General features: G+C 37.9%; 1 protein-coding gene across 2 annotated transcripts in view; it reads right to left on the reverse strand.

Moving 5' to 3' along the window:
* LOC116308500 (sodium- and chloride-dependent GABA transporter 1) overlaps positions 1-10,103 on the reverse strand; it is a 10,899-nt gene extending 796 nt beyond the window's left edge. Inside the window, exons 1-14 of one of the 2 annotated variants that reach the window (XM_089031096.1) lie at positions 9,751-10,103; positions 8,507-8,641; positions 7,957-8,107; positions 7,336-7,413; positions 6,985-7,117; positions 6,773-6,907; positions 6,190-6,293; positions 5,736-5,860; positions 5,225-5,466; positions 4,427-4,526; positions 3,651-3,751; positions 3,117-3,284; positions 1,993-2,066; positions 6-697 (exon numbers count right to left, since the gene is read on the reverse strand). In XM_089031096.1, coding sequence (XP_088887222.1) covers positions 664-697; positions 1,993-2,066; positions 3,117-3,284; positions 3,651-3,751; positions 4,427-4,526; positions 5,225-5,466; positions 5,736-5,860; positions 6,190-6,293; positions 6,773-6,907; positions 6,985-7,117; positions 7,336-7,413; positions 7,957-8,107; positions 8,507-8,641; positions 9,751-9,979 — 1,809 coding nt within the window. In that variant the 5' untranslated portion in view covers positions 9,980-10,103 and the 3' untranslated portion in view covers positions 6-663. Of the gene's footprint in view, positions 1-5; positions 698-1,992; positions 2,067-3,116; positions 3,285-3,650; positions 3,752-4,426; positions 4,527-5,224; positions 5,467-5,735; positions 5,861-6,189; positions 6,294-6,772; positions 6,908-6,984; positions 7,118-7,335; positions 7,414-7,956; positions 8,108-8,506; positions 8,642-9,750 lie in introns of those variants that run through there. The other variant, XM_031718933.2, reaches the window with a different exon arrangement.
* Positions 10,104-10,675: the final 572 nt, after the last annotated feature.

The following is a 10,675-nucleotide window of genomic DNA, read 5'->3' on the forward strand; positions in this document are numbered from 1 at the left end:
TTAATAATAATAAACAGTATAGTCATAATAATCATAAAAGTAATAGTAATGATAATAATAATATTCATATTTATAATCATAAATATAGTAATAAAACTAATAACAATAATAATAATAATACCAATGATAATAAATAAGAATAGTCACTGATGAAATTATATTTATTTATTTTCTCTATATTTGGTGTGTGAAAATAACCCAAAATAGATCCACATAACAAATAATTCATAATTTTGCAAAATGTGTAAAAATGGGCCAAAATCGATCAAAACTATGGGCTATAGTCCATGCTTTTTGCCCGAAAATGGCCCAAAATGACCTATTTTGCATTCTTCATAAATAATGCATATTTTTCCAAAAGGTGTGAAAATGACCCAAAATCGATCAAAACCATGGGCTATAGTCCATGCTTTTTGCTCGAAAATGGCCAAAAATGACCTATTTTACGTCCTTCATAAATAATGCATATTTTTCCAAAATTTGTGAAAATGACCCAAAATTGATTAAAACCATGGGCTATAGTCCATGCTTTTTGCCCGAAAATGGTCCAAAATGACCTATTTTGCATCCCTCATAAATTATGCATGTCTTTTCAAAAGGTGTGAAAATGGGCCAAAATCGATCAAAACCATGGGAAGGAAGGAAGGAAGGAAGGAAGCTTCTTTATTTTGCCACGGTAAAAACATCAGTCGATTGCCTAAAAATATTTAAAAGTAAAGATTTACGATTAAAAAGCTAGTTACTGTTTTACATGTTTGCCGTGGAGCCCTTAGTTACAACTTTTCTTACTGTACAAACTATCAATTTCCGTTTTAAATTTTCGTACTGACTTGACCTCTTTTATATTTAACGGTAGGTCATTCCACAATTTTGCCCCACTATAGCTGAATGATCGTTTTAGATATTCAGTGTGTGGCTTAGGTATTGACAGTTTATGATCATGATTTCGAAGGTTGTATTTAGTATGGTAGTCGGAGAAAAGGTTTTGTAAGTAAACTGGTGTACGTCCCTGCATCGTCTTAAACATTAGTAGGGCTTTTTGTTTTTTACTATTTGGGCTATAGTCCATGCTTTTTGCCCGAAAATGGTCCAAAATGACCTATTTTGCATCCCTCATAAATAATGCATATTTTTCCAAAATTTGTGAAAATGACCCAAAATCGATCAAAACCATGGGCTATAGTCCATGCTTTTTGCCCGAAAATGGCCGAAAATGACCTATTTTGCATCCTTCATAAATAATGCATATTTTTCCAAAATTTGTGAAAATGACACAAAATCGATTAAAACCATGGGCTATAGTCCATGCTTTTTGCTCGAAAATGGCCCAAAATGACCTATTTTGCATTCTTCATAAATAATGCATATTTTTCCAAAAGGTGTGAAAATGGTCCAAAATCGATCAAAACTATGGGCTATAGTCCATGCTTTTTGCCCGAAAATGGCCGAAAATGACCTATTTTGCATCGTTCATAAATAATGCATATTTTTCCAAAAGGTGTGAAAATGACACAAAATTGATTAAAACCATGGGCTATAGTCCATGCTTTTTGCCCGAAAATGGCCGAAAATGACCTATTTTGCATCCTTCATAAATAATGCATATTTTTCCAAAAGGTGTGAAAATGGTCCAAAATCGATCAAAACCATGGGCTATAGTCCATGCTTTTTGCCCGAAAATGGCCGAAAATGACCTATTTTGCATCCTTCATAAATAATGCATACTTTTCCAAAAGGTGTGAAAATGACCCAAAATCGATCAAAACCATGAGCTATAGTCCATGCTTTTTGCCCGAAAATGGCCGATAATGACCTATTTTGCATCCTTCATAAATAATGCATATTTTTCCAAAAGGTGTGAAATGAGCCTGTTTTTAACCTTGATAAATAATTTGTAATTTTGTTTATGTAGATATGTGATATTGGGTACTTATTGATAAATATATTTATCAACTTGAATGGTCCATGAATACTGATATCAATTTTTCTTACATATCAGAAATGCCATATTTCTTGTGTATTGCCCTCAGATAGTCGTTGTCAGGTGTCAATAACTGTTTGAAGCGCTAGAGAAAAGAATAGAATATGGTCATATTCAGAAGATGTATTAGTGGATAGTATTCTCGTTTGCTGAAGGTAATTTTCACTTCATTACGGACGGTATGTTTATACTTATATTATTCTACCTACACAGAGCAGACGTTTGGGTCTTTGGTTTCCGTTAACCAAGAACGTTATATAACCCTCCGATTTCTCGTCTTTAATTACTAAGTCAAATAAGCATCTTCTTTCTTATCATCAACATCACCAACATCATCATCACCATCATCACCATCACCATCACCATCATCACCATCATTATCATCACCATCTTCACCACCATCATCATCATCACCATCACACCACCATTATCATCACCATAATCACCACCATCATCATCATCACCATCACCATCACCATCACACCACCATTATCATCACCATCATCATCATCATCATGACCATCACCATCATCACCATCATCACTATCATCATCCCCATCATCATCACCATCATCATCACCATCACCATCACACCACCATTATCATCACCATCATCATCATCATCATCATCATCATGACCATCACCATCATCACCATCATCACTATCATCATCCCCATCATCATCACCATCATCATCACCATCACCATCACACCACCATTATCATCAACATCATCATCACCATCATCATCACCATCATCATCACCATCATCATCATCATCACCATCATCATCACCATCACACCACCATTATCATCACCATCATCATCACCATCATTATCACTATCATCATCACCACCATCACCATCATGCATCACCACCACCACCATCATCATCATCATCATGATCATCCATAATCAGCATCCACAATCATCGTCATATTATTATCGTCATCATCGTCACCACCATCATTATCACTATCATCATCACCACCATCACCATCATGCATCACCACCACCACCATCATCATCATCATCATCATGATCATCCATAATCAGCATCCACAATCATCGTCATATTATTATCATCATCATCATCATCACCATCATCGTATTATAGATGCATTTGTCTTAGGTACCTGAGAGAAAGATCCTTTATAGTGATACATCTTATAGATAGCAAAACCAGGTACAAAAACCAAAGACGCGACACACAACATCCAACCCATGAACTCGGCCCACGGAGGAAACTGATGGTCGCCATAACTGATTCCTTCCCAACTAACACAGTTCCAAATAAAGATGATCTGCACAACAGATTATTATATATAATGTTAATAAATCACGCTGGACTCAATGTTATCGGGAATTGGCTTACCTTACCAGTATATCACAGAGTAGACTGCATACCATATATTCGTGAAAAAGTTAACTAACAAAATCGTGTACAAATTAGTGCAATTTTTTGTAGGTCTAGGGTCTACTTACTAATTTGTACAAATTTGTGCAATTTCTTACAAAGGTTTTCTCGGATATATGGTATACACTGGCTATAAACTATGGTTCAATTTTACGTCTTCGCTATTTTAGGACAAAAATAATCCTGTGAAAGTATCGGGGAAAGGAGGAGGCTGTAGGCTATATATAATCATTTAACTAGTGATTGACTTTACCAATATGATGAAGGGAGAAATGTATTTCCAACAGACCAAGTAAAATATGTTGGGTTTTGAGCCGATCATTGATTCGATGTCTCTACTAAAATTATCAACACCTGCAAGACAAACAAACAAGAATATTATGAAGCATTTAAACGGTAAATTACAATCGATATGTCCATGCAATAATGGCACATAATGTGGCTATCTTGTTAAGAGAATGTCGTTCTTGTATCGCAGGGCTACCACACCACGAAATATTAAATTGATAATTTCATTTCATGTTTTTGTAACTTGACTGATTGGAATAAAAAACCTTTGCCTGGAATGACGTCATCTAACTTCAACCAATCAAAGCTTGCACTAGCACGTAGGTATGAAAAGTTTGCAGGGGTTGACTCCATACAGTTCAACCAATAATGATGCACTAGCACGAATTAATGTATGAAAAAATTGCCTGAGATGATGTCATCCAATTCAACCAATCAAAGCCCGTACTAGAACGCATGCTTGAAGTCACTGATTAGCATAATCACTTTGGTTCAAAATTTCAAAGGTCGAAAGTAGATCCAGTGCACTTCTAATATTTTAGTACTGTGCTGCTGTACTCCCCCTGACCTTCGGTTGTTCTCCTTGTTTTTTTCATCCCCTCCCTCCCTCCCTTGCGCGGTTTTGGTTCTTTTTAGAGCCTCTCACGTTTGTCTCCAGTTCTCAAGCAGAGGTACAGTGAAAGAACCGTGAATATAACACTGCTAAAGCACCGTTACAATAAGTAACGCCAGCGTACTAACCGTAACACCATCCAATGCCAATGACCTCCAAGAGAGCCACTAAGACGAGAGATATCCCTCCTGCCTGATAGTCAAACATCTGGAAAACGTACATTCCACCCTGTTGTCATGGAAACAATCATCATTAGAAATACATGTCCACTATGAGTTATAGAGGCTTTGCCTTATCACGTGACGGCGCCCAAAGATACAGCTTGGACTGCCTGTGGTTAGATAACAGAACCATAAAATCTCTCTTTGCTCTCGGAAATTGCTTTCTTTCTCAGTAAAACGATTGTATTGTTTCTGACATCTAACATGGCTGTCGTCACGTGATGGTGCAAAGCCTGCATAGAAATGCATATTAGTGGGGTATTGCGTCATTTATGTTGCTACATCTGATAGAAACGATGCATATGTTGCTATGGAGGTAGAGTTTGAATAACTTGGTCCAAGAAGAGATCATCACGTGACGGCAGCCATGTTAGATGGCAGGAACAATACAATCTTTTTACATAAGAAAGAATTCAATTCCCAAGAGCAAAGGGATTATATTGTACCGCCATCCAACCACAGGCAGCCCAAGCTTAAGTATGGGTACTGGCGTGATCAACTCCATTGATTGACAAAACCGTTTTGAAAAAGAAAAAAATTTATTTTATATAAAAGATAAATAGATCAACTTTACTTTAGCAGGATAAACCATTTACAAACGAAGCTGGTATCTAGAAGGGCCCTCTGAAATTTTAGAATACCAAAAAATGAAATGGGATCCCTGTGTCTTCAAAGTAAAGAGTAAAGACTAGTAACGAGTTTTACCTGAGTGATGTTTGATAGGCCAATCACGTAGCAGACAAGACAGAATATCAGCGTGATATGAGACTTGTATCGTCTACAACCCTTGTACGAGTCAGCGAGTACAGTAGTGACTGTCTCGACACCCACAAACTGACTGTCAAGACCGAGGTTGAACAGCATAAAGAAAAATATGAAGGCCCAGAATGGGGAACCTGGCATCTTTTTGATTCCCTCGGGATACGCGATGAAAGCAAGCCCTGGGCCTGAAAATTACGGGATTGGGCAAAGTTCAATGCTGAATTCCGAGGTTGAGGAAAACTGGGTCGAGTTTGCATTGCAGTGCATTGTGGGAATGTTTTAGGAGACAAAAATCTCCCTCACTAACGTAATACAGCATTACAGTACCTTGTCTTCTTCATTAGCTTCTCTTGTTAGATCAGCCAACATGGCTTATTATTCATATCTCAAGGGATTTTGAGTCACATGGTTGCACACACTGTATACTATTCTTACTGATAACTAGATGACGTACCAGATTTGACGACATCTTTGACCTCCAGTCCCAATTCATGCGCCATGAAACCCATCATAGAGAAGATAACAAATCCACTAAAGACGCTGGTAGCACAGTTGATGAGGGAAACGATAAGAGTGTCTCTGTATATAGAAAAAGAGTTGATGAAGGAAACGATAAGAGTGTCTCTGTATATAGAAAAAGAGTTGATGAAGGAAACGATAAGAGTGTCTCTGTATATAGAAAAAGAGTTGATGAAGGGAAACGATAAGAGTGTCTCTGTATGTAGAAAAAGAGTTGATGAGGGAAACGATAAGAGTGTCTGTCGTTCATGCATGTTTTTTCGGGTACCCCCTTCAATCGTTAAAAAAATCTTCCCAATCCTCCTTTTGACCTTTGAAGGCCCCCCTTGCTCCACTAAAAAACATTTGAGGGCCCCCCACTTAAATAATGACTAGTCCCTTACTCTTACCTTTGACAGTTGTTGTGGAACTTGTTGTAGCTGCCATAGGTGATGAGACCCCCAAAACCAACACTAAGAGAGAAGAATATCTGACCTGCAGCATCTACCCACACCTGCAAAACAATAGAGAGTAATAGATATTAGTGATGTATACCATGGAATATACCATGAGGCACTTAAATTTTCCAGCATCCTTTAAGCCCCGTTTACACTGGCGATTTTTGCGGCGATGTTTGCTGCGATTTTTGTGGCAATTTCCGGAAATATGAAATCTTTTGTCTCATCCTTCAAAAGAGACATTCGTCTAGGAAAATCTTGGTATCCTGAAAAAAACTTTACAAGTAAATTCTTTACCATTATTAATTACTGACAAAATCGCAAACAAAATGGAAGCAAAAATCGCCGCAAAAATCGCTAAGGAAAAAGGGGCTTTAGAGGAGTGTGTTGTCACTTCACATTCAGAAAAGCCGCCATTTTGTTGCCACGAAAAGGAGGGGGCCTGATCCCCTTGGACCCTCTGCGTACGCCCCTGAACATGCAACCACCAAGTGTCAAATATGGGTAAAAGTGAAGTTACGATTAACCTACTTACACCAGGTGATGTGAGGAGACTGAAGTCAGGCTTGAGGTAAAATAATACTCCTTTGCCAGCCCCTTCCAGGGTGACTCCACGAAAGAAGAGGATGATTAAAACGACGTATGGAAAGATTGCCGTAAAATAAACGACCTGAAAAAATAAAGCATTTAACCAGCAATGAAAGGCAGAGGCAGAGGCAGAGGCAGAGGCAGAGAGTACGTCGGTACCTTTCCGGCCGATTTGATTCCCTTCCAAACACAGAAGTACACGACAATCCAAGAAAGTAGCAAGCACATCGCCAGCTCAAAACGAACTTCGCCTGGTTTGTGGATGCCTTCTGTTAATTGTAGCACTTTGCGCCTGTAAATTAAATATAAAAAACATATACAATTAAATAACTATATGATATCATTAGTGCAAACCATCATCTAACGCATGCGCAAAGGCGATAAGTACGTCACGTATAGATTAAATTTAACGTACTGTGGCCTGACCGTGACGACGCCGTGTGGGCGCATTGTGATTGGATAAGCAGTGATTTCAAGTGCTGTGATTGGTTCAAATGTTGTCGTACTCACTCGAAAAACTCTTCTTCTGGTGAAACCAGCTTGAGGGGTGCTGAACAGTTGGCGGTGCAGTTGAGTTTACGAGTAATACTGCAAGATAATATGCAAAGAGTAAACATTGGTTTAAAACGATACCATGGCAGTATTCGAACTTCGTATGCTATTAATCTATATTAAACAAATAAAACAGCTTTAACAAATAAAAGCTGTCTTATTCGTCTTATCATATAGTTACTTTTTTTATTCCGGCATTGAATTTATTTACAGAAAAAAGAAAAAAAAGAAAAAAGAAAAGACGGTCGCAGGATCTAGCAGCACTTCCCGTTCGCGGATGGCGTCATCACTGTGCTCCGTTTACTAATAAAGCATACACAGTTTTCGATCAATCAAAGCGCAACAACAAGGTGAAAGTCCAAAGATTGAATTAGACACTTTTTGCGGAGGGAGGAAACCGGAGAACCAAGAGAAAAATCTTCCAATTACGGGAGAGAACCAACATGCAGCTCTACTCGCATATGACACTTAATACTGGAATCGTACCCAGGTCTCGCGCATTGGTGAGAGGGAGAAGCATTAGCAGCACACTCTACCCTTACTCAGTCCATGGTATAATACAGGATATACCACACCTACCTACAGAATTCAGTATTCCAGGCGTTACTACAATCCTTCCAGGGCACGGTCGCTCTGAATGAATCAAACATGTAGTAAAATGACCAGGCCATAATTACGTTGTAATACACACTGCACAGGAAGGTAATAATCGTCATGGCAAAACCAATACCTGTTGAAATATAACAAACACGTGGCCTAAGAATAATTAGTTAACGAACTGACCAACGGATACACCCAACCACACCCCCATTCATTGGCGTTCACTATTTTGTTGTGACAGTCAGTTAGTGTATGTGACGGTCAGTTATTGTAGGTGATTGGGGAGCAATGTTTATATGCCGTGCTGATATGTTGCATGCGAAAGGAGAATTTTGTAGAAGGGGCGGATCCAGGATTTTTTTCAGGGAGGGGTGCTGCGCACAAAGTTAACCCAGGGAGGGGTGCACCCTTTAGAATCAAAGGGAAAAAAACAGTATTGGTTGTCTTCGAAGGGGCACAAGGTGGAATCAGGGACGGATGCGCACCCCCTGCACCCCTCCCCTGGATCCGCCCCTGTGTAGATACTAACCTCCCATCAGTGGAGATACTACGGTCCAAGCTTTAACGACACCTTGAGCTGTGTACTGTCCTAGGGCGACCTCGAGGAAAAAGATTGGAATACCGCAGAAGAACAGACATATGGCGTATGGTATTAGAAATGAGGCTGTGGAGAAAGAATGAGAAAAGAATAAATAAGGGATCTTCTGTTTGCCATCCTTACCCCCCCCCCCCCCCCTCCCCACCACCACCACAATTAGACAATACAAATTAAACTTTATTCATTTCGACAAATATTGGTTGTACTCAATCAATGTATTACAGTCATTAGATATTTAGATCTTATTTCCATTTGAAAAGCTTAAATGCAAGCGTAATACAAACGCTTAAAATATGATATTTAAATAAAAAATAAAAATAAAAAAAACCGCTCAAAATACGATATATATTTATGGCTAAAAATATCACGAAAAAAACATGAACAAATGAAGTTTTTAAACTGCGATTGCTTTTTGGGGCGTTAATTATTTTTGCGTCATCAAAGATGCCGTATATTAATTCGGCTGTATTGATCTTCTTGGCTTGAGTATTCCTGCGTACAGTGAGTCAATAGGACTTGAAGAGATTGGTTTATGTTATGTTTGTACAACGGCTCGTTGGTCATCAACAAAGAAAATAATCAAATTAAGTGATAATTTTTTATAGTTTAAAACTTCTAGGCACGCAAGAAAATTTCTGGTACTAAAACTGATGGCATAGAATATTTCTTACTTTTAATTCCATTTCTGATACGACTTAGCAGCATTTTCTCTCTAGATTACTCCTTATCAATAGGGCTGAATTCGAACTCTTATTATTCAAACAACAATATCAAATATGTTGCGTTCCTGTGAAGATCTGAACCAGAAGAAATGTCAACTATTAAACATTCTGAACCTAGATAATTTAGATATTGCAAAAAAGGCGTTCTAGTGAAAAATGTGAACTTGGGCTAGAATGGTCAAATGAGCCATGACAAGTAGGCATACTTTGGCTCCGTACAATAACTTTGTTGGATAAATAATACTTTTCTGTACTTTGGCGTTAAATTTCAATGCAAAATAATCTGTATTCTGGCGAAACCTTTTTTCTTTCTTTCTTTCTTTTTCTTTTCTTTTTTTTTGTTTTTGTTTTTGTTTTTTGTTTACAAATGTGGAATCTCGTTGTACTAAAGGTGAACTTAAACACCATGATAGTTATTTTATGTACTAACCAAAAGAAATTAAATCATCATACCTCCACCGTTCTTGTAACAGAGGTATGGGAACCTCCATACGTTCCCTAATCCAACGGCATACCCGACACAGGAAAGAATAAAGTCCATCTTATTCGACCAGTTTTCTCTTTCTTCTAGCTTTACTTCTGCTTTTACATTATTTGGGTCCTTCTCGATAGCTTCAGCTAAATATGTCCTGCTGTTGACATTTCGGGGATAGATATAAGAGTCTCTAGAGGTGCCTGCCATGGTGAAATGATCCAACAGGCGAGAAGGCGAGTCTTTTCTTGCCAATAAGAGAATGCAGCTATGATATAACTGCTAAAATTTTGATTTTCTACGTGTTATAATCCGTAATATACGCCTGCTTCATTCAACTGGAAACAATTAAGTAAATGCAAATTAAAATTCGCATTGAACTGAGATGTTTAATTTTGAAAGAATACGCCTGCTAGCTCAGTTAACAGACCTTGACCTAATGAACAGCTGTGGTTGGACGTAAAATAAATCCTAACAGCAGGTCATGATAGCTTTCCAAAGATAACTACAGCCTAAGACCTCTGGGTTTTTTGCCTTCTGCAGGCATCCCAGCCACTTTTTAGACAAATTTGATAGGAAATATAGGCTGTGCAAGTCCTAAATATAGGAAAATATAGGAGTTTTTCCCAAAAATATATGCACTTTATAGGAGCTAAAATAGCTTTTCAGTGGCGTAACCAGGGATCTTGCAGGGAGGGTGCACAGGCAATGATTTATTTGCAGAACCAAATAAGCCATAAAAAAGACAGAACCAAAAAAAAAAAAAAAAAAAAAAAAAAAAAAAGCCCAATATGCTAACAGTGTAAAATGTAAATGTATCACTCAGCAGTTGTCCTATTTATAGGAAATATAGGTTTTCTTTAAATATAGGCTCTTTATAGGATCCTATACAAATTATAGGAAATA

This window comes from Actinia tenebrosa, unplaced genomic scaffold (assembly GCF_029948245.1).
Source record: "Actinia tenebrosa isolate PJP-AT-01 unplaced genomic scaffold, QUT_ActTen_1.0 PGA_scaffold16__25_contigs__length_10494907, whole genome shotgun sequence".
NCBI lineage: Eukaryota > Metazoa > Cnidaria > Anthozoa > Actiniaria > Actiniidae > Actinia > Actinia tenebrosa.